Source organism: Thermobia domestica, chromosome 15 (assembly GCF_964235325.1).
Source record: "Thermobia domestica chromosome 15, izTheDome1.hap1.1, whole genome shotgun sequence".
Classification (NCBI taxonomy): domain Eukaryota; kingdom Metazoa; phylum Arthropoda; class Insecta; order Zygentoma; family Lepismatidae; genus Thermobia; species Thermobia domestica.
Window position 1 is genome coordinate 164,810,529 of NC_137468.1, and position 25,193 is coordinate 164,835,721.

Genomic DNA, 25,193 nt, shown 5'->3' on the forward strand with positions numbered 1-25,193 from the left:
CAGCATCTTCTTTCGCCGAGATGCTGCTCCAGAAACGGCAAACCGAATGGCGAATTTACCAACAACAACAACGATCAGAACCAGAGATTTATTATTGGCAACTAGAACCGATTCCCACCACGAGGAAATGGGAGGCCCCTCATAATTGGACAAGAAAACCATTGTTTATATTCTCGCCTTCGTCTTCGTATTATACTCAGACTCCCATGCAGCAATATACACAGCAGCAGCGCCTTACGCGTTAGTTTTATTGTTGAGAAAATGAAGGTTCTATTGACCACTTGACCTTTCAGTGCTCCCTAACGCCTGGTTACCGTCCGATATTCAACACAGTCATTCACTCTGTTTATTTCTCTAGCCCCGTAACAGTGTCTTTCTTACTAGCTAACAAAAACCACCTCGTTCTTTATCATCTGCTACAATATTACCTAGTAAACAACTACGACTTGTAATGGTGTCAAAGTGATCAACAGTGCAGTGCTCTTGTTATTCATAGCAGCTTGTAATCTATAGTATCTTCGACTTAGTTAATGTTCCACATGAAGTGATTGTTTCGATCCCGAATTCATCCTGGACCATTCATCTCTGCAAGTAAAGATCCCCATTTTACCGTATGTATTGCTCAACGGACGAATTCCTGGAGCATCAATACATTGAGAAAGATATAGAAAGAAAGAAGAAGATGACGGAAATGTTTACATAAAGAGGAGGTTTTAAAGTGAGTAAAATTAAAATTAAAATATAACTAATTTTAATGGATGTGATTGCTTTATTAAAACAATGTGTGAAGTAAAAAGCATGTAGCTCTATAAAGAGTGCATATATACTGTAGTACTGCCTAAAACGGACGTTATAATACAAGTAAATATATACCGGTATAATTTTCAAACAAGAATTCACTGAAAATGCCGGTAGTTGAACTTAATTTCCGAATAAGTGACACTTTTTCACACATTTTATTTAGTAACAGTTTAGAGATGGGGTGTCAAAACTGGCAAAGGTATTACTGGAGCAGACGGTTCTACCAAAATTTTTTACATATTACATTTTCAGGTTAGATAGGAGCTCTGTATTTCTTTTAGCAAAACATACACTAAATGAGAACTCCATTACTACTTGCAGGATGACTTGAGGACTCAGTATAAATACAGTGTAAATGTGCAGCATAAAATATGAACCAACTTGTGCTAGGTGGCCACTAAAAGCATGAATCTTATCTAAGCGAGTCAGTGAAGGAGTGCAGCAAGGGAGGCCTGAGCGTTAGCGAGGCGGTGCGCCCTTAGGGAGCAGGCGCGTTAGCGTCGGAGGTTATACGTATAAACGAGGATAGTGGAAGAGGACACTTACACATACAATACTTTCACTATCACCTAAAAGTTCATTTCAATATAGTGTGCACTGACAAGAATTACTTATATTTACACTGTCATTCCGTCACAAAAAATATTTGACATTGTATTTGACCTATACATTTTGTATTTGGTAGAACCGTCTGCTCAAGTGAACCTCTGGCAAAATACAGGATGATTCACAGCAGAAGCGAGCTGATAGTTGTGACTGATAATTAATTGATATTTGAGTAAAGTGTGATAAAAATTTTAACAAATTTAGCTGTAGATTACCGAACTAGAACTTTGTAGTGACTTACGTAGGAATAGGAAGTGCAATATTTGTAACGAAGACAAAAAACAACGTGCCTTGCGGGGCTCTAACACTCGCTCTGCAATACCATGTAAATAAAATATTGATAACGTTACCTAACCAAATTTAACGTCTGGAACCATAAGACAACCGAATCTCAGTAGAATATTGGAAAAAAAAGTAGGTGAAAAACCTCCCCCGCCCCCATCGCTAAACAAAGGTGTTTTTTTCGCACAGTAATGTAGGTCGGATAATTTGATAATATGTATAATTAGGATGAACTAAACACTAATGTATCACTAGTTCAGATTTAATATGTGGTGGTTCATATGCGCAGAATAACAGTACGTAAACGGCTTGCTTCGTATGTATTTATTATCTCTACTTCCATATGTGGAACTGTAATTCATTTAGCAAATTAGCGTGCAGTTGCAGTTCTGGTATCATACTTATATTTACATCTTTCATAGGTATACTGTCTTACACAATGGTTCTTAAGAGTGCAGATTGACTGTAGGAAGGTTTATCCATTACGGTAATAAGCAGAGCGTAGTGGCTTACGCCTTAGAAACTGAGTGCGATAATCACTAACTTGGACTAGGTAGGCACTGAAAGCGAGGATGCTATCTAAACCGCTTAAAGAAGGAACGATGTGGTAGAGACCTGCACGGGCCGAATTTCGGCCCGAGCCCAATCCAGCCCGAACGTACCTAGGCCGGCCCAGCCCGGGCCCGAAAAGTTTTGGAGATTTTCAGCCCGGCCCGGCCCGATAAGTTTTTCAAAATTCTTGGCCCAAGCCCGGCCCGGGCCCGATAAATTTTAAAAGTTTTTGGCCCGACCCCGGCCCGATAATTTTTTTAAAAAATTAGCTCGAGCCCCAATCTTTCTCAAAATTTAGTACTAAATTTGACCTAACCCTCAGAAATATTTTCTAAACTTTGGTTCACAACCTAACGCTTGCCTTCCGAATGGTACCATTGCCTCACAGAACTTTGCCTGTCATCGAGAGAACAAAAACTCCATTCCCTGTAACAAAAATCTAACTTAATTGATTTTTAGCATAAAGTGAAGATGGCAATATTGTTTAGCGACAGGCAAAACATTCCCACGCCTTCTTTTTATATTTTGAGTTCAGTGAAGGCCAAGGTCAGAGCTAAATTTACTGCATACTGCCTGCAATCGTCTGTAGTGAAAGAGGAGCCGCTAAGCAACACAAACTGTAAATAGCTATTGCATTCCTTGTAACATTTTCACTTCTTCAAAGTTTGGCTTTATTCCAATTATCGTTTAACGAAAGTCAATAATTATTAAAGAATTGCAATTGATCTGCCCCAGCCTGGCCCGACCTCAAGAGAAATCAGTGTCGGCCAGCCCAAGCCCGACCCGGCCCAAAGAAATAACAGTGTCGGCCCGCCCAAGCCCGGCCCGGCCCAAAGAAATAACAGAGTCGGCCCGCGGGCCGAGCTGGGCTTCGGGCCGGGCCCGGCCCGTGCAGGTCTCTACGATCTGGGCGAGCTTTGGGTTGCGTCTAAAGAAAGCAGGCGCGTCAGCGATGCTGGGTATGTGCATAAAGAAGGTTAGTGGAAAAACCCTTCATATGGCATAAAATATGAAGAATATAGATTTTATCCTTTCCAATATCCTAATGTTTTATCCTTTCCAATATCTGGTAAATTAAATATCTCCTCAAGTGTCTCTGATATATATAAACACTACATCAGAGAATTCCAACATTGCCTGTGACTCTTTCAGATCAGTATCACACTTTGCAGTCACTAACTACTAAAAGAACATTAGAGGAAGTCGGACTCATTACAGACACGTTTGGAAAACGTCCATGGTTACGGATCACGACTTACTACACTACACTTCACTTTATCATAGTTCTCTTATTAAATATTATGTGTTACAGAGGACACTTTGCATTTGACATTTCTACTTTATTATACGTGAGAGGTAAATTCCCATATGTTCCAAGTACTTATACATTTTTTTTTTTTTTTTTTTAATCTTCCGTACATTTTACAAATCTATGTATACCTAAACTGAGATAGCATCGCAATTAGATTGACTTTTATTCCGTTAGCCTCCGCCAGTTTTTCAACATGATAATAATGACTTTATGAATGGGTTGGGTTAGGTTAGTTTAAACTACTATAGATTAGATTAAGTTTGGTTTCGTTCACTTACATTAGTACAAAATTAGTTTGACGGGGCGTGGCTTATCGGGATATAAGCCACAGATTTCGTGCAGCCCTAGTTTAGGCACATCACTCGAAATAATTGTTGAAAAATTATAATTCTGTCACTAATTCCCTTCTTATTGACGTTCTAAAGATTTGCGTGGGGTGACGTAACAATATTCACTTAGCATAGATGAGGTTCATAGGAGAACCACCAGGGGCCTGTTTCTCAAAACATCTTCTAACATTAGTGTACTAGTTTTCAAAACCAAATAATGTACAATTGTACATGTGAGTTAACTGGCGCAGATGGTGGCTGAGGTGATTGTTGAGGGTATGCCAAGTAATGTCAGAAGAAGTTTGGGTAGAAAGTCTCTCAGCTTAAAACTTGGCCGACCAAAATTTTGCAGTACAAAAACATCACATGGCTGAAGCGAGGTGGCTCAATGGTAGAGCGTTCACCTCCGGTGCTTGGGGTCCCTGGTTCGATCCCAGTTTGCAGCGTTTGAACTTTGTGGTGGACAAACACCGTGCTGGACTTTGTTGTGGTTTTTTCGGGATTCTTCCGTTTCCTTCCACTTCTTCATTCCACCATTTCACTCGTCTTTCATCATCTTCATCGTCTCCTTTAGCCTAACCGGCATAATCGTGGGACGTAAAACTTAAATATTTCATTTCATTTCATCGCATGGATGAAATCTCGCAGGTCAAAATCTTGGGTGGGACAAAATCTCACCTGGGCAAGATCTGGAGATGCAAAATAGCCAAGCTTAGCCCCCCCCTCCCAATGAGAAGCCTTTTTTTTTTTCTAATTCTCATGGAGAATTTTCTCCTTTTTTTTTTGGGGGGGGGGGCATTTTATGACTTCCTTGTTCAGCATCACTTTGTTTCCCTGCAGTGTATTGTACAATTAGGAAAGTTAGGTTACGACTCCAGTACTTGTGGGTCCTATGCTCAGTTCAGATATAGCAGTCTTGATTGGTTTTTAAACTGACATTGCAGTTGTTGCCAGCAAATGTAAGTTATGTAACCCTCTACATCTCAATTGTCGTTTCGGTTGAGATGTAGAGATCTTATCAAGTACGTGGAAGTTATACATTTTGATTTGTATGTTTTACTGGTTGCCTAAATTTAGTGTGCCAGACAAGGAAAACGTACCATGAACCAAGAAAGAGATGCAAATTATTTTTGTTTTGGTATAAAGTCTTGTTTACATCTCGTTTCCCGTTATGGTTATTTTGGATATGATGTTAGTTTAACATCATCTTTCACAGAATTCGTCCTTTCATTACTGTTATTTCTTGTCAAAACTTTTGAAATATGAAACTTGTGGGTAGTGTTTTAAACGTTCACCTTCTCACTGGGCTTAATAATTTTATATATACTTATAATGAAGTTTGTTTATTCATAACTTTTAAATAATTTTTCCCACAAAATCTACTACATTTTCAGAACGATTATTTCTAACACTATCAAACTCTTTACCAGGGTGGAAAAAAAATCATGATTTTTTTAAAAAAAATCATTTTTGATGATTTTTTTGATTTAAATCGATTTTTTTGATTTAAATCAAATCTTTCTCCTCGCATAATACAAGTCGCGAACTGAAGAAAAAGCATTACGAATTAGTATTAAATGCCAATTATGCAATTTAAGTGAAACTATTGGGGTTGAATTTTGAATTAATTCCAAATCGTTAACCTATATCAATCCCAAACATTTGTGTGTGTGTGTGTGTGTAAATTATAGACTTTCAGTCAAGCATCATCCCTATTTACCCTAGGATCATGGTTCATACCTCATTCTCTTCAGAATAGAACAGCTTTTAAAACGGTAACATTCACATTTTCCCTATCATGTACCTAAAGCGGAAAATTTTGAGAGAAGTGGGGATTTTTTCTGATTTTTTTTATCAAATTTTGATTCCCTCTGGACTCCCCTGTGTTAACGCACAGATCTCAAAATCAACTGGGAAATGCTAAGGGGTGTACTAAATGTGTGTACAAAATTTCAAGCTTCTATCTTGAATAGTGAGGGTGGGAAAAATATTTAACAATGAGCTAAGAAAATCCTCACAATACCCCAGATGACCCGGATGTAATATAAAAGTTTCCTCAGACATCCCTATTTATCCTAGAATCATGATTTATACATTATTCTCTTCAGAATAAAACAGAGTTTCAAACGGTATTTTCAAATGTCTCCATTGTGTAGGCCAGTGGTTCTCAAGCTTGTTGTGACCGCGACCCATATTAAATATTAAAACTGTTTTGTGGCCCAGCTAGTTTTATTCAAATACACATCGTGATGCGTTCCAAACCAATTAAATTTTGAAAGTCATATTTCTAATTTTTCCATAGAAATGTAACTCAGAGCTAACAATATTCCCAACGCAGTGCCCTACCCCGTGACAGATTTTGACTCACCCATTCTCTTTCCATTTTAATCCAGCATCTCTACTGATTGTACAATCAAGAAAGAAAGTATTTTTCCGTTGACAAAATTTCTTTTCCTAATAACTAAACAAAAAATAGCCTATTAGAGTACCGCTTTTGGCAAGTTATTAAGTTAACTAGTCTAATGATAGCAACAAAAAGATCCAAATTAATACATTTGTTCCCGAGTTATTGACAAAACAAAATTTGTCAACTGTCAAATACTTTCTTTCCCATGTGTACAACAAGGCAAGGCTCTGAGCAATCACTTACTCTTCACCTCATTAACAAACGCTTCGAATTTTCATTTCCTGAATGGTGCTTTATAACATATGTTTCTGCATCAAAATAAAATTTTCATACTTAATTTCTCGCGACCCACAAAAACATGGCCCGCAACCCACACTTTGAGAAACACTGGTGTAGGCTATCTGGGGCTGGAAAATCACGAAAAAAGGGATTTTCTGTTAATCCCCTTTTTTACTTTTTCCCCCTCTGTACCGCCTCTGTTTAAAGATAAAGATCTGAAACAAATCTGAAAAATACTAAGAGTGCACTGGACGAGTGTGCAGAATTTCAGTCTTCTGAATGCAAAATGTAGGCCCGCCAAAAAATAATAAAAATAGGCACAACAAAAAATATCTTTTAAAAAAAAAATTATGATGCCATCACATCCTATGTCTCGACGCAGAGAGGCGTGAAAGCATATGTAACGTGCTCTACGATGCCTTCAGTCCTGAAAAAAACGAAGTAAAAAGCTTTATTGGTACTTTTTTAATCGAATAATGAAGATTTTATCCTATCACATAAAAATAGGTGATATAATTTAATAGGTTAAGCGTTAAGGAAAAAGTACAGCAACGCTTATCAGTGACACTTTTTTTTCCACAAAAGTTACTGATATTTGGCAGGGGCAAATTTTTAAGGAAATTGTAAGTAGCTTGCGGCACGAAATACATAAATTTTGCCTAAAGTTATAAAATCTAAAACCAAAAAAAAAAAAAAAAAAAAAAAATCGGACAGGGGATAGGACACTTCTAAATACGTCCTTTTATCTGGAAACAAATATATAGACGCGCACACAAAAGAATCTTCGTCTTAAATGTCGATGGTGATTTCCCCGTTGGAATAGTTAACGATTTACAATATAAACCCTATGTTACGAAGAGAAGAAAACAGGATTATCCTGTTACCCGTTCAAAACGGGATTTTCCCTAATCATCCTCTGCATGACACTTGTTTTCATGCTATGCTGTACATACTGTACATTTGAGTCACATTGTATTATGATTATCATCTTCCATAATCGAAATAACAGAACAGAAACGGGACTTTACTTATTTTCACTTTATATTATTTCGGAATTTGATTTAAATCAGCGATTTTTATTAAAAAAATCAAGTGATTTAAATCTTGATTTAAATCGTGATTTAAATCAGACTGATTTAAATCAATACACCTTGCTCTTTACTATACTTTTTGTCGTCGAAGATTAATACAGGATTCCTATTGGTCAGGAAAGTCAGGGAAGATCAGGGAAAAAGACTGGAAATCAGGAAAAGCCAGGGGAATTTTATAAAATATATATTTCTCTTACATTAATTCTACACCAATTTCAGGTTATCAACCATTATATGGGACGTTGCTCAGATTTTATGAGAGATCCTTCGTGGCTAAGCGGTTAGCGTACGCGTCTTTGGCGTGGAAGACCCGGGTTCGATTCCCAATGGGAGCGCATGTGGTTAGGATTCCACGTTAATCAGTAGGTCCACGTCTTATATAGCCTCGCTGATGAACGGGATGTAAAACTAATTATCAGCTCAACTCAACTCAGATTTTTATCGGAGGTAAGTGGAATGTACGTATGAGCAATTGACTACTATTTGTCTTTTTAAAGTAAATGTTCTAATACGTAAATAGTCACCGTTATTTATTCCTTATCTATATATTAACGTCGTCCGATACCTGTCATGAAAGTCAGGGAATTTCCTGCCAAAGGTAATGGAAATAGATTTCTTTAGATCAGTAGAAGCCCTGTAATAGCTCTGTAAACAATTTGTTAGCACTAAAAAACCCACTGTGTCCACCGGTTTTGAAATTTTTACTTCCTATTGAATGATCGATTTTTCATTAATTCTCAAAGTTTTTCAGATATTTCTTGTCAATATGAAGTGATTAAATATTTTTTCATATTATCTCTCTGAAAACAAAACTTGAACTATTATCTCTCCACTTTGATTATTATTTAAAAAGAAAAAAAAATCCAAGCAAAAAGTCCAGAGAAAAGCTTCTAAAAAAAAAAGGTTTTTCCGACCTCTTGGATCTCTAGGAAAACCTCTTCATAACGATTTCTTAATTGTACAGTGTTCTGTATGTATATTTTATTTAAAAACTAACATTTCACATTTAAAATTGTCAGACAGTAATATCCTCCTTATGGTTGCAAAGTAATTATTATAAATGTACAAAAAAAAAAAAAAAAAAAAAAAAAAAAAAAAAAAAAAGCTAATTAGCGATTTTGTAATTTTACAAAGAGAACAAGAAAGGTTTCCTGTATAGGTCAGTATATCATTAGTTTCGGAAAGAAAGAATAAAAGATGTAGTTCCCGTTCATCAAAAATTTAACTATTCCATTAGTAATATTCACTTTCATTAATAACCCGTCTCCTTTAGCTTAAAGGTCGTAACGTGTGACGTAGAACTAGAAATTTGATTTCATAGAAGAAGAAAAGAGTGAGATTGTAAATCAAAATAGGAACATTTTCTCCAACTGTTCATGCTCACTATTTTTTTTTTTTTTTTTTACTTTTATTATTATTAAGATTAGAATTTATTTATTTATTTATCTTAGAGCATGGGTCACCTTAGCAGTCGAGAAGTATTAACATTATATCGTAACTTGCTGCAATATGGAAAGCAACTGAAGCTGACAGATAAAGACTATTTTAGACAAAGAATCCGGCAGGAGTTCAAGAAAAACAAGGATTTGGAAGACCAAGAACAAAGGAAGTTTCATTATGAGGTGAGGGAATAAGGTTTTATATTCTAAAGTTCGTAAGAATTGCTTTTTAGTTTGTAAACTGGAGTGAAGTATGTTTAAATTTCAGTCATCTCCCTCCGGAAATAGAACCCTGGACCACGCGCACGACATTTCCGTGCTAGCTATTAGACCAGCGGGGAAGGCTAAAAGAGGTTTCTTTTTATCAGTAGTTGTTCCCCGAAGCCTTCGACTCTCTGTGCGCAATAGGTTAAAATTAGTTAATTGTACATTCTAATTGTTTACACTTAACTTTTTAAGTTTGTCCACCAACTAACTTCCTGTTACACGAAAATTAATGTTCAAATCTAAATATAGCTACCGCCTTTGTCTTAATAATAAAAGCAAAGCATACAGTTCATCATCATTATTATACAGTTTCAGTACTTAAATTGAGATAATAGAGTTATGAGTTGCAATTACATAATCACAATATATTGTCGTAGCAATTCACAAATACGAGTATTAATGCTCAAATCTAAATATGATCACAGACCTTGACCTATTTTCAAATAATTAAATTGAAACAATATGGTTTTTAAGTTGGAGTTAAATCATCACAATAGTTTTATGTGCAAGTTGTGACTGCACATTAGCGGTATCGATTGGTGTCTAAAGCTTCCTCGTGGCTAAGCGGTTAGCGTACACGTTTTTGGCGTGGGAGACCCGGGTTCGATTCCCGGCGGGAGCTCATGGTTTGGATTACACATTAATCAGTAGGTCCACGTCGCCTATAGCCTCGCTGCTGAAAGGAACGCTAAACTAAAATCAACTCAACTCTACTGATGTCTAAGCATGACTATGAACTATTAAGAATTATCGTTACTCACAGGCTGAGACGTTTCCCTTTTATATGTAATAAGGATTAATTACGTCAATGAACTTTGCTTAAGAAAGTGAACTCTGCTAACGACAAATATAATTTCGAAAAGAGTTATCTCCAGCTTTGGACAAAAAGGACTTTACATATGGCTTTCCTCTATTTTAACGAAATTAGCTTATCGAGGTTAAACATGTAAATAGAAACTGAAGAGCGAAAACCATAGGCTATTAAGGATTAGCTAGTTCATATAATGGATTCACTTTCTGGTGTAATTGAAAGTACTTTTTACCTTTATTACATTATGTAATTACGTCATTATATTCTAACCATTTAATATTTTCCCCATCGCTTGCATCTTTTTTCTTTCCTTTAATTATGATTTCTAGAAGGAAATTTAGATATAAGATGGCCACCCTGTAAAAAATCTTCACAGCCGGGAGTAGGTGGAGAAACTCGGCTGGAAGGGTCGCTAAGACCGAATTCCGTAGCCTTGCAACCTTCTTAGATGCCACCAGTACACATCCCACCGTGATAACGGCATGTCTTATAAAACACTTGTTTTCCAGCATTATGGCGTAATATGGCAACATTCACGGTACCAGACGGTGTCAACACATGTGGCCAGTCACCAACTATCCTACAGATAGGTGTTGTAAACAAACAAGAAACTTGCAAATCATTGAGAAAACATAATGATCTATCTACGCCTGGCCATGACTTCGTTAGTATTGCCATATTGCTCCATAATGCCGGAAAACAGGTGGCTTTTTACGACACGCCATTATCACGGCCATGAAATGTCTACACTTGGTGTCTATATGCCGTTTTTGTTTCAGAACGATACATTCCTAACAGTCTACCCATTAGCATTCCCATTTGTCCACCAAAGAGCTAAACAGCCTTTAATTTCTGATTTTTCACATTTTGTTCTTCACCTTTGTCACCTTTCTTCACCTTAAAATTTTTCTTCACCTTTCTCTGTTTCTGGCATTTGTAAGGACGAACGTGGAACCCACACCTCACGGTTTATACGTCAAAAGTATCTACAAAGAACCTTTTCTGGATGGAAGTTTCATTTCATTCGCACTTTTGGTTCAAAAGTTCGGGTTATGAGACTTTACGAACATCCTGGAGAATAGAAATTACGTCATTCTGGTATACTTGATTTTCTAATGTGTGATTCCAGAAGCTTAAAGTTTTAGTCCATTTCCTCGTAACCACAGAATGTACCGAAATTATAACCAACGTTCCTACTGACACAACCTATCCATCAATGTGTTCTTCTCGACGTTGTCTTTATGACCAACAATTAAAGAAATAAATAGATGAAAAATAATTATTTTCAAAATTCAATTCGACGTAATATGGATGGGAATATGGCCCTTTTTTATCTTGTTAAATTTTCAAGGTTATGAGGTTAAGAATTTCCTTTCCTCTCCTTTTCTTTAGTGTTAGGATAAATTGTTTAATTTTCGCAGAAGAAAATAAAATCCACGATTTGCACATACATACTTACACACACATACACACACACACACCAGAAAAAAAAGAAGAAGAAAGAAAGAAAGAAAGAAAGAAAGAAAGAAAGAAAAGCGCTCAAAACATGGCAACACAGAAATGTGTCTGTTTCATCGACTGCCTTGCTACCGATCATTAGTAAGTCTCACATTTAGTTTGATGACATTCGAAGCAAGTTACACTGTATCGGCACTGGACAGGTACTGTACACAGTGCAGAACTTAGGCGTGGTGATAAATAAATATCAGTTCAATGTAACAATAGAACTGAGAATAATGGTAGGAAGTATTTGGTACTTTTCCATGCAAAAACCTCTCTATTTTGGGAACAAATATCAAAGAAATAATAAGTCTAAAAGCCTGATTTAGCCTGTTGTATATTTTGGATATGAAAGTTAATCCTTGAGACTCCTTTCTTTGGTAAGTTGTTTTCCTGTTGTCAATGTTTTTTTTTTTTTTTTTCTGTCCAGTATGTTATACTGTATTTTTTCGATTGAAATTAATAATGCATGGGCCTTAAAACGAAATTTCCTGTTTTATTTTAAAAAGGTAATTGAATCTAAAGAGTAATTGTATTTAAAAATGTAAACATCGTTATGTTATTTACAGGGTGACCCAATTATTATGTATATGATGTTTGACTGACTGTAGCATTTGTAATTCTGGACAAAACGTTTCGATATGGCAACACTGTGTATCCTAAGAGTGGGGATAACGCTCACTGAACTTATGACCATTAGTGTACGCCAGACATGATGGCGGAATCGTTGTCTCTGGAACAGCATTTGCATAGTGTGGATTTGTACTCTGCTACAACATTGGAGGTGAGACGGAGGATGACAGTCGGGTTTGGAGGAAATGGGCTCTCTGTGTTAACAGTCGTAAGAATTAATAAATTTGACGTTACTGCTAGTGTTTTATAGGCCCGGAGTATGCATACCGACATGCTGACATGCTTCTGACAACGTTGCTCTTCGTCTCCAGGCATGTATTGATTTGGATGGTGCATTGGTGGAGCATGCCATCGAGAACAGAGCTTAAAATTCTTGTAAGGAAATGTATGAGAATAATCTGTTTATGTTCAATTTTATGTCCAAGTTATGTTCCTAGTTTCTTTACCGCAGTCTTTGAAACATGATACCGGTATACATAATTATGGACAACCCTGTATAGAAGAAATATCGAATGAAATATACATCCGAGAGATCTCAATAAACATATTTATTTTGATGCTTTATTATTGTAACAAAACATACATTTAAAATGTAATCTGGCAGCGCTAGATTCCACATACTCTGACAGTATATACTCATTCCCTCTGTTATTACTAGCAAAACCAAATTCATATATTTTGTAATTTTTCATGATTTTTATTGTTCATACCAGTTGTGTATCCTTCAGCCCTAATTCACTACATCCTACTTTAGTTCCGTATCTGTTACTTCAACAAAGCTTGTTACACTTGTTTTTTTACACCTTTTTTCTAATTATTATTTTACAGAAAGGCTGCACACTGCTATCAAGAAAGAAAATACTGTAGTACAGTGAATGTTATCCAAAATGTCTACGTTACTTAAAATTATGAAGTTACCCAGAGAATTTCTATCAATTTGTAATGGAAGTCGTACGCGCTTGGGTAGTGGTGTGACTCCATGGGGAGTGTCTGTGACCAGAGCTAAGCATGTAATTGACTACTCGATGGTGCCGTCACTTAATGAAGACGACTTGGAGGAGCAGTTTGTGAAAGGCCATGGTCCTGGTGGGCAAGCTGTGAACAAGCTTTCTAATTGTGTACTGCTCACACATAAACCAACAGGTATTTATTTATTAGCTGAAACTTTCATTTGACATAAATTGGGATGAAGTTAGATATTCTTTTAATAAGTATCAGATTAGATAAGAGGATAACAGTTGTTGTAGTGAAACCTTGATTGATTGTAAATTTTCTTCACTAGAAACGTATCCTTAACCCTGTTCTTTCAATTATCCAATCCTCAGGATTATCTTTAGCACTAACTTTATTATTATTACTACTAATAGAAATATCCTTTCTCTACACGGAAAGAATAAGGTTTAATGAAAATAAAATCGGAAATTTATCTTCGTTTTACCTTCAGAAGCGAATTTTCGTAAATACCATAATGCTTTCTTTTTTTCTCATTTGTAATGAGCAGAAGAGGTTATAAATGTAAAACGATGGAAAACAACAAGAAGCTTTCGAAATGTGTGTGTGGTGGAGAATGGAAAACGAATGAGAGGGTGTTAGAAATGGTGGGGAGAGAACAATTTTAGATATTATTAAGAGTAGGAATAGAAACTGGTTGGGACATTGCGTAAGGAGGAACTTTATCATAAGGGACCTGCTAGAGGGTATGGTGGCAGGAAAGAGAGGGAGAGGGCGAATGAGACTATAATTAATGGGCGATATTAAAACAGAATCGTATGTGAAGATGAAGAGGTTAAGCGGAAAACTTCGTGGAGCATGGGAGCTTCTCAGTTGCAGCAAGTGACCTGCCAATAATGACAGAATACCACCTATGATGATTCGATAGCCAAATGTCATTCCTCAAAGTAGGTAACAGTTTTATCGTTCCTAATTAAAAATTACCGAATCCGAATAAAAAAATAGTTATATTAATCCTATTTGAAACCAACCCCATACCATTCAGTCCATTATGTGGATCCAGACCTATACCCTATAACACGATGTCAATGCGCAACTACCATTGACCGGCAGGCCTGGGATCCACTCAAATACAACATTCATTTAACATTCCAGGTTATATAATAAATAAATAAATATCAATGTCATAACCTCTAAATTTATTAAACATTAAATATACTATAGAAAACAAAAAACACATACCCCTAACAAACATGCAGAGTATGAACTTACATATATATATATATATATATATATATATATATATATATCCTTTGTTTAAACAATATAGGGTGAGCCTAAATGATTCATCTGGATTCAAAGCACTGTTTATTTACAAGTATACGACATACAAAAATGAGTGATACATGAAAAAATACATGCATTCACTAAGTTTTAAAAGCCCGCTTTGGCTCATGTACTTGCTAAATGACAGACCAGAGCATTTTGCATTGATTTCGCCAGTTTCGTGATACTGGTTGTCTGTGTAAAGGGAAAAGTACGGGGCAACCGTGTGTCTCAGACGAAATCGTGAAGCGCGTGCGATAGCTTTGTGCGCAGCCCACAAAAATCAGTCGTTCTTGCAAGCCTTAAACTGGTCATTCCCTTTCCAACTCCACACGAATATGTGGCAGTTCAGTACCCCACACTCTCACATTGTGACATTCACCTTTTTCGACAGATGGAAAGTCGCCTCGTCGCTGAATATCAGTATCGTTGCAAGGTCATCATCATCTTCCATAGCATGCTGCATTCGGGTACAAAACTGCAATCGGCGGGCATAATCATCTGGAGTAAGGTGTTGTAATAGTTTCAAACGGTAGAGTTTGAAATGCAAACACCGCCGCAAAACATTCCCACACTATTTCCTGCTGAATGTCCAGTTCACGGTTGATTTTTGTGGGCTGCGCACAAAGCTCTATCTTACGCGCTTCACGATTTCCTTTGAAACATTTGATCGCCTCGTGCTTTTCCCTTTACACAGACAACCAGTATCATGAAACTGGCGAAATCAACGCAAAATACTCTGGTGACCAGGCGCAGCTTTTCCGTATTTGCGTACGAATGAATGCTCGTAGCCGACGAACACTTTGCATATTCTAACACACAAAAACTCTTTTTCATGGGTACTATCTTGTATAGTCCCGTCGCAGATCTGCTGCCATCTAGTGTGCACGCGAGCCACAAGACGGACTTTTTAAACTTGGTAACTATCTATCTTTTCATGTATCACCCGTCTTTGCACGTCTATACTTGTAAATTAACAGTACTTTGAAACCTGATGAATCATTTAGGCTAACCTTGTATTATTTCAACTTATTTTTTTAACTTACGATGTATTATTTCGCTACTCATTATTCTCTTTTAATCATTCGTGTCTTCTTTGAAAATCATTCTTTTAACTTTCCTCATTTCATCATATATTTCTGTCTTTCTCCCCCCCCCCTCCCTTCATACCCCAATATCCATCAACCTAAACACAACATTAACATTTCACTAAAATAAAATAACACCGATAGAATTTCACACAAAAAAATACTTCCTATCAATCACTATAATATTAATGCATATTCAGAATTCCTAAAGGTGACTTCATTACATGATTAATCATTCTCTTCTAGAGGGAACATGAGCTGACGGTATACAGGGTGTTACAAAAATTTGTCACAAAATTTTGGAAATTGATTCCTCACATCAAAATAAGAAAAGAAGTTCTTAAGGACCTTGGTCGAAAGTGCATAGTTTCGTAGTTACAGGGTGGCGAAAACGAAAAAAAAAAAAAATGAACTTTAAAGGTTCTTAGTTCCACTACTATAGGACTATCGTAGTCGGGTCAAGACATCACTGAGGAACGAAAGTCTGTTTCAGGGAACCTGATAGGAAACTCGTCTAGCTCCGACCCTTTCCACTGAAGAAAGGGAGAGCAAGACGTTGACCTTAACAGGGAGCTTTTCTAATGAACAGAATCGTGTAAACTCTATATTCGTACCTCAAATTTAGAGCAATGCTTCCTCAACATCTGGTGCTAGTGAATTGACGTACGAATTTACAATTTACACGATTCTGTTTATTAGAAAAGCTTCCCTCCCTGTGAAGGTCAATGTCTTGCTTTCCCCTTCTTCAGTGGAAAGTGCTGGGAGGTCTCTATACTTTTACCTCGGAATTCTTCACCTGCCCAATCCAGGGGCGTCATTTAGTGAGGGCAGGAGGGGGCAATTGCCGCCCCCTCAAGAGTTTGAGGAATAAATATACTTTAATCGATTGTCTACTAATATACTAGTACAAAACGTTAAAGTCTTATGTCGGTGGTGGTCTTGCCCCCCTCAAGTGAAGGCTGAAATGACGCCCCTGGTCCAATCATCGAACTATTCTTGCTTTAACGTTTGTTTTTTCTTACCTAAAACCATTAGATTATAACTGTGTATTTATTATTATTATTATTATTATTATTATTATTATTATTATTATTATTATTACAATTATTATTACTATTTTGTCTTCAATATCAGCACCCTTATTTAGTAAAAGATGCTTGAAGAACTCGTCCCTCTTTCCTCCTCTAAGTGAGTGAATAAATTTGAATTGCGCAAATAAAATTGTTTGAAACATAAACCACCATTTTTTTGTATATATATATATATATATATATATATATATATATATATATAAAAATACATCAACAGAAAATGAAGCCACTGTTTCAAAAAATCTTCTAATCAGAGTATCTACGTGTTTAAGAAAAGTAGGAGTAACAAAACTAGGGATTCATATATAATAATACAGGGCCTGGCAAGGAGGCATGAAGGTTTTGAAAAAAGTGTCATGCGTGCTGCAGTGGGCCAAATATGAACCAGAATGGTTGAATGTATTTGTTGCAACATAGCACTTCAGTGGCAATGGAGTCTTGGTCTGTTGCGCTATCGCTTTTTTAATTATTATTATTTTTACAGCGCTTTCATTGAAAAGATGCCTTCTGCATTGCTCACACAGAAGAAAGGCAGAAATATTGGCACCAGTAGTTTTGGCACCATTTATAATAGAAGTACAGAAAATGTGACAAAATACTCTGAATGTAATAGATATTTAAATTTACATGTTATTAACTAGAACTGCTCCAGCGCGACGAATCAAACCAGTGACGAATGTACAGTCAGCGACAAAATTTCTTGTTGAATATTGCACTCAAATCTGTCGTCCATTCGAGAGATATTCGCGGAAGAAATTTTAACATAGGAAAAGAACTTTTGTTACTGACAGTACAGACACCGATAAAGATACTATTGGCAGTTTCATTAGATATTCAAAGCAAGTTAAAATTCCCCTCTAATGGGTTTGTATTTTACTTTCAAGTGCAAACCGTAAAAGTTAATTGGAACCATGGAAATTGAAGTACAGAGAAAGAAAATTAGAAAATACTCTGGATATAATAGATGTTAATGTACCAACTTGTTTGTACATTCGTCCCTGGTTTCATTATTCTTGCTGATACAGTTCTAGTCATTAACATGTGAGCGTAAATATCTATTATATCCAGAGTATTTTCTATTTTTTTTTCTCTGTACTTCAATTTCCATGGTTCGAATCAGCTGTTACTGTTTGCACTTGAAAGTAAAATACAAATCCAGTGCAGTGAACATAGTGCAGTCTTCAGCAACTCAAAGAAGATACAGTTTTCCATAAATTTCTCAAATCAGTCCATCAATTCCAAAGTTATAGGCAAATAAATTTCACAGAAGAGAAAGAAATTTTGTCGCTGACTGTACATTCGTCACTGGTTTGATTCGTCGCGCTGGAACAGTCCTAGTTAATAACATGTGAATTTAAATATGTATTACATTCAGAGTATTTTCTCACATTTTCTGTACTTCAATTATAAATGGTGCCAAAATTTTTGCTTCGTTTCTTGGTGCCAAAATTACCGTGTCAAAACTACTGGTGCCAAAATTACCGCGACCCCACACAGAATGGCCTCCTCGATCACTGGACCTGGAACCTTGTGACTATTTTGTATGGGGCTACCTAAAAAGTAAAATTTACATAGACAAACCACGTAATCTTGTAGCTCTTTCCGATATCATAATCCCAGAAATGCAAAGGGTTTCGCGTGCCATGCTTAGAAGCTGTATGGGAAACTTAACCAGTCGTCTACAAGAATGCCGCGACATAATGAACGCCACCTAACTGATGTCATTTTTCGCAACTGAGTATTTTCTCCCCTTATGTTTCAATATGTAATTCCAAATAGCAATGTAACATTAATGGCTAATAACAATAAATTAATTTAAATACGTTTAGAGCAGCAGTATTTTTTGGTGCGATTTGATTGTAACTTATCCAACCTTATCAACAAATCTTCTAAGTTTACAAAATGAAACAATTTTCTACTCCATGCTATATCACGTTGTGAAGTATACGAGCGACCCAAGTATGTAAATGGTTTGTCTGCCTTCATAATTTAATTTTTATGTTTTTAATCAATAAATGAAACGGTTTGACGAGCCAGGATCTTCCTTGAGGCTGTGCTCCAAAGCAGACATACTTGTCTACTTCAACCCTAACACCCATATTTTTCAAAATATTCACAAAATTATCAGTCACTTTCTGAATCTTGTTCATTGTTACTTATGCGTATTGTTGAAACAAGCGATTAAAAAAAAATAAAAAATAAAAAAACGGAAAAGAAAGTGGAAGTTACCCTTTTGACCTTAATATTTCAGCCCCAAACAATAGTGTCACTTTCGAAGAGAAAGCTGTATATACTAAATTTTATTCAAATCATTGAGGTTTTAAGAGATATCCTGAAACAGATGGAGACTTAGATGTTGGACCACAAAGACACCTATTTGTATTATTTTCGCGTTTGAACTACAAACGGCTGTTCGTTCTTTTTTTTCTTGTTTTTATAGAGATAAATACCCACGTTGAACCACGAAAACGGCTAATTTATTATTATTATTATTATTATTATTATTATTATTATTATTATTATTATTATTATTATTATTATTATTATTATTATTCACGTTGAATCTCAGTGGCTGTTCACCTCATTCTTTAATTCCCACGAATTTGAAAAAGAAAAAAAAAAATCTACGTTGGATTTCGAACGGTAGTTTGTCTGTTTCAAAGTTCCAGGTGAACCTCAACAACTGTTTGTTACTTTATAATTTCTAACGTTGAACGTCAATTACTTCGTAATTTTTACTTTTGACCTACTATAGAAGAGAACAAAATATAGTGATTGTGAAAAGAAAAATGGAAATTTTAATGTCTTTACACGTTTCATGGCTCTACATACCGAAAAAGTGTTTTTTTGAATCCTATTCATCCTTCCATCTCGATGTATGCACACATATCTAGAAGTTATAAGATTAACTTGTGTGGACCAAATTTTAAACATGAGTTTTTATAAGATTCTCCAGTGGGAGGAGAAGAGGGCTTCCAATTTTTTTCTACCTTCGAAAGAAGGTAGTTTTTACACTGGTACTTCAGACGATTTCCTTAATTTCGTTCGCATCTTCTGTTGAAGGTATAAGGCGTAGAGTATTGAAATATATAGTATGAAAAGAAGAAACTTATTAAGTTTTAGTTACAAATGGTAGAAGTGCTTGAGATGCTCTTTTTTAGTCACATAACACACGTTCATAATATAGACCTTACTCCATTCATATACGTCAGAGAATATTCTGGTCAATCCTACTTACGGCCGTTCTGGTCCATTTCTTCAAATCGTCAAGGCTAGCTGGCAAATGTGGTTTCCGCAGACTTTTTGCACTGTTCACTGTGGTATACCAAGTGTGACATAACTGATTTGCCCTGAAAAATCACCAAGGGATACTACACTTATCTAAAGCATCCGTTTAAACAAATGGTATCTGCATATAGTTCCAGCGATGTTCTTTCTCCATCAGTGCGTTTTTGTAAAAAGACTAATTTGCTCGAAAAACTGAATTTTTGACAGATCTTAAACAAAATATGCTGTTTTTACACGTAAGTAGGAAGATAAATTAATTCCCTCGTTCTTGACCAATTTCAATCACAAGTAGTGAGGATAATTGAAAAGTCGGGAAGAAAATATATGTCGTCATTATTGTCGAAAACAGTAGAACACAAAACCTGTAGGTCTAAATTGAATATTAGGACTTGAACCGAGACTTCATGAGAATCTACAGAATCTCTGACCAACAAACTAATTACGAAATATTAGTAGTAGTAGTAGTAGTAGACGAAGAAGAAGAAGAAGAAGAAGAAGAACTGGAATTATGTTGGATCTTGCTCATGCTTTTCATGAAATTAAAGTTCTCATTTCTTCCGCATAAGAGAAGATGCTCGGCATGTATAGTACCTATTATATTGGAAGAAGAAATGTTACGTGAGAAAAGCATTTGAAATTTCTTGGGAGCGGGAATTTTTTCCAAAACCACCTGAACCCTTTCCTGCTGCTCCTCGCAATGCAATATCTTCGACCTAGTTATAGCGGCTTTTTTTTTTTTTTTTCGCATTTCTTCTTATTTACTGTACAATGCTGAATAAAGGTAGAAACTACGCCTCGTCCATGTTGAGTTGTTGGTGGAGTAATTTTTTTTTTTTCTTTATGTAATCTGCTATCTAAAGTAGATCATCGAAAACGCCAGTGATATTACTTTATTGGCAAAACACACGATGTCCCACCTTCATTTCCTATAAATAAAGGCTTTTATTGTGGTACAAATCACAGTCTGTGGCACCATTTACACCAGATTTGTTTTCTTTCGTTTTGCTATTTCTTTCCTTTGTTTTTTTTTTTACTTTCACTGTTTTGTATTCTTTATATTTTTCTTCTTGTTTTTTCTTTTCTTTTCTGTAATATAACAAATCTTTATAATATGTGAAGTTGTAAGTACATTCGTAAGTTTCTATTAATTCGTTCGTTATTCAAGGCTAGTATGCTCTCCTTTAATCCAGTATAGTACTGTTAATAAATTAGATCTGTAATTTTCTGTTAAATTACATTTAAAGATAATGTGGTCCATATCACCAACAATACGGGTTGTGTCTTCGATAAACTTTCAAAAAGTGTAGCTTGATATAATTCTATGTGTGAATCAAGTCTTAGGAGTTTCATAATGTAAATTCTTTTGCGTGTTTTTTTGAAAGTTTAGGGTCTGTGCAGTGAAGGTGTTCCAATAGAAGTTTTCTCCTCCATTTCTGTTTTACAGTTTCCATCGTTGGAATAATTTATCCATCTGTTTATTTATAAAAGGATAATAGTTTTGGAATTTTTTGTTTGATGATATCTTGTTTGTGGCTGCCTGACGAAATTCGTAGTCTCCAATTATTTTATTATAATTAATGTTAACGTTGTGCCTTGACGTATGTGACTTTGACTTTTTATTTCTTTTTAATTGAGAGATTAGACATTTTATACTTAACAAGTTGTAAGTCATTTTTTTGGTTCCAGTTCATATTCTTTAGGCTTTCAAAGACTCTCAAGGTGTCCGAGCATTTATAGGAAGGTTTGATTTGGTTATATATTTTTATATGAAGAAAATCAAATGAAATCTGAGTTTAACGTCCCACGATTATCCCCTTTGAGGTAGGGGAAATGGATTTATTTTTATACGAAGTAAAGCCCGTCGTGTAGCAAAAACTTTTGTAGAATAAAACGTTACTTAGCAACCGAAATTCATGGTTTTGGTAAGAACAGGTAGTAATTTTAACAATAGGAATATTAGCAAGAGAAGAAAGTATTAAGGAATGAGCAGTAAGAACAACAAATTCAAACCTTATTCAAGTAAGAAAAGTAATTTCTGTTATCTGGTTGCATTGTAGTGGGTTTTATGAAAATGCTGTATAAAATGGATTCAGGTATAGAATGTTATTTAGGGCTTTCCGATTTGTCCGAAATATAGTTCTAAACTGTAATGTGAATTGGTATTGACAAGCTGTACGAAAAGTAATTATGTATTTTTTAATTTTGTTGTTTTTAGACGTAAAACAATGTTTCATAAAGCAAAAGATCTAACTCTCCTCTAAATTGAGGGAGTTAGATCTGAAATGAGAGACATCTGAAGTTTTTTGCTCCAAACTCAAAAAGTAATGCTAATATGAAATAGAAAATAGGACTTCTTGAGCATTAATCGCTTTTTTTTTTCTGGGAAGAGAAGGAGCAAAACAGGTAGTAAGTTGTTGAATGGTAATTTACAACAATAAGAAAATCAGACTTCTATATGTTGAGAGTTACTTTCCATAAATTATGTAAATCTTTGACTAATTATTTTCTTAGGAAGATTAATTCAGCTTGATCTGGAAAATGTAGTGTTTTATTTTGAAACTTTTTTTCTCGTTTGTAGGCTAATGTGAGTAGAACTCTTTCCAGGAATCGAACTTGAAGCTTTGCATACCAGGGTGAGTGCGTTAACAGTTAGCTTCTGGTTAAGCGCTTAGCATTCGCCGTACTTATGCGGAAAACCCAGGTTTGATATCAGTGAGAGAAAATGTGTTTCGGATTTGTGTTAAATAATAAGCCAGTAGCGTTGATACTTTAGAACTTTAACTAATTGGTTGGTCCGTTTGGAGTTGAGAATCGAACTCAGGTACGCTAACCATATAGCCACAAAGGAGTTCACCCTTATTGAAAAATGTGAAAAAGTGGTGATGGTAAATAATATCTTTGCAAGTTTTTGTTTATGCGAGTTACTACTAGTATTTTCTATTACTTCTTACTAAATACTAAATATGCTTTTTGTCTTTCCTTCAACAGGACTACAAGTCAAATGCCATCAATCAAGATCATTAGATCAGAACAGAAAAATTGCTAGGAAACTATTAATTACAAAGTTGGACAATTTGTGGAATGGTGATCAAAGTGTTGAGGCTCAAATAAAACAATTGGAAGAAAAGAAATATCGTGAACGCAATAGACGTCAAAAGAAATTAGCAGAGATGAAAACGAAATGGAAAGAGAGAGAAGGCATAGAGTAGAACAGCTTAGAAAAATTAGATATTTTTTATATTATGTAGAAAGTAAAAGCTGCAATATAATAATTTATTTTTAATTTCTGATTCTTTATTTTTTGAGTGGTTTTTGTAAACAAGTTTTTCTTCTTTTAATTACTTTTATGAATCTTAATTTTACTTGTTATACTGTATATATAGATGCAAAAATTGCCCACCCACTCATTGAAATGAACATGTATTTTTTAAAAAGATCATTTATTTATTTATGCGTATCCTAAGAGATGTGATGATACGGTTATTATAGCTAGAACCGAAGGACTACAGGAGGTGATTGACAAACTAGTTGACACTGGAAAACTATATGGAATGAAAATTAACATCGGAAAATCGAAAGTTTGAGAGTATCCCGTGGAAACGCGCGCTTCCAGGTTAGGGTAGAATAAAATGAAGAAGTCGATAATTTCAAGTATTTGGAAAGTATTTTGACGAAAGACGCTTATTGCACCGAAGAGACCAGTTCCAGAATTCCCTTAGCCAAAGAAGCGTTGAATAAGAAAGGATCACTCTTAACTATTAACTTATATTCGACTAAGGAAGAAGTTGGTTAGTGCTATATATGGAGTAATGGACTGTATGGTTCGGAAACTTGGACATTACGGAAGTTACAGAAGAAATATTAAGAAAGCTTCGAAATGTGGTGTTGGAGGAAGATGGAAAACATAAATTGGTCAGAGGGAGTAACAAACAAAGATATTTTAAAACGGGTAAGAGAGAAGAGGACACTTTTAGCATCATCCTTCGTAGGAAGGCCAATTGGATTGGACACATCTTGCGAAGAAACTATCTTCTTCATACCGCCACAGAAGGAAAGATGGAAGGAAAGCGAGGAATAGAAAGAAGAAGAACACAAGTGATCGATGATTTGAAGAATAGAGGAAAATATTGGGAGTTAAAAGAAGCTGAAGATCGAGAAACGTGGAAGAAACATTTTCAGGACCAAACCTAAAGAAATAAATAAGCCTCATTTATTCCAGGACCTGCCAAAAGGCAGAATACTTAATAATAATAATAATAATAATAATAATAATAATAATAATAATAATAATAATAATGCTAAGAGAAAGAAGAGCGTCCGAAATTTATGCGAATAAGAGTTTATCTCACGAGTCCTCAAGTTAGCAGATGAAACCCGGAGTAGAAACTCATTAAAAATAAGTTACCATGTGCTCAACATCTTCAGAGTTACTTCTAAGGTATGGGACAATGTCTGCAATATTTTAATTTCCCCGTTGAATTCATAAAGTTTGGCGGAAGTGAGGAAACGGTAGAATCTTTAAAATGAATGTTTGAACATAGCTATTGGGTTGACGTTTGTCTTTATTATTACACTATAATAAAACTGCATATTATAAGGAAGGAATGGGGTTTAAATTTTACATAAAGAATGAATTTTTGAACATACTTAGAATTTGAATCTAGCTGAGTTTTTATTTGGTTTCGTTGTAAAAACGCATTCTAAAGGGGAAGGGAGGTAAGTGGGTTTAATGTTTTCCAGAAACGTATTCTTCCCGCGCGAAGAATGGACATGTCATCTAGTATCAAATATACAAGCTAGAGAGTGGATAACGTTACATAACAACAAAGTTTATTGAACATGCACACCATGAAATATAATGCATGCAGTAGTGGACGCAGAATCAACGGATGCTTAAGCTTCCAAGTTGATATCGTTTCAGGATTTTTTTGTATACACATCTTAATACGGTACACGTTTATTAATATCTTTTTCTAGAGAGGGATTCATATTCGGAATCGTCATCTGTGCAAACGCCGCTAAATGCGAGCAATTATATCATTGAAACGTCTTAAAATGAGAAGCACGTCATTTGTACGGAAGGTTCGCGAAGGGATGGAAGTTATTTAGAGAAGCCTTTTCACGTATCAAAAAGATGAGA

The 25,193-nt window shown here is 35.5% G+C and overlaps 2 protein-coding genes across 3 annotated transcripts; both read left to right on the forward strand.

Moving 5' to 3' along the window:
* The first annotated feature begins 356 nt into the window (after positions 1-356).
* Positions 357-13,274, forward strand: LOC145671335 (mitochondrial ribosome and complex I assembly factor AltMIEF1). 2 transcript variants are annotated; one of them, XM_081740349.1, is made up of 4 exons: positions 360-718; positions 7,879-8,106; positions 9,111-9,281; positions 13,138-13,274. In XM_081740349.1, the coding sequence occupies exons 3-4, from the start codon at positions 9,114-9,116 to the stop codon at positions 13,174-13,176; spliced, it is 207 nt and encodes a 68-aa protein (XP_081596475.1). In that variant the 5' UTR covers positions 360-718; positions 7,879-8,106; positions 9,111-9,113; the 3' UTR covers positions 13,177-13,274. The 2 variants fall into 2 exon arrangements, with proteins under 2 accessions (XP_081596476.1, XP_081596475.1); XM_081740350.1 differs by lacking the exon at positions 7,879-8,106 and having other exon boundaries at positions 357-718.
* On the forward strand, positions 13,185-23,336 carry LOC145671334 (mitochondrial translation release factor in rescue). Its single transcript, XM_081740348.1, has 2 exons — positions 13,185-13,452; positions 23,042-23,336. Exons 1-2 carry the CDS (start codon positions 13,185-13,187, stop codon positions 23,260-23,262), a joined length of 489 nt encoding a protein of 162 aa, XP_081596474.1. The 3' UTR covers positions 23,263-23,336.
* Positions 23,337-25,193: the final 1,857 nt, after the last annotated feature.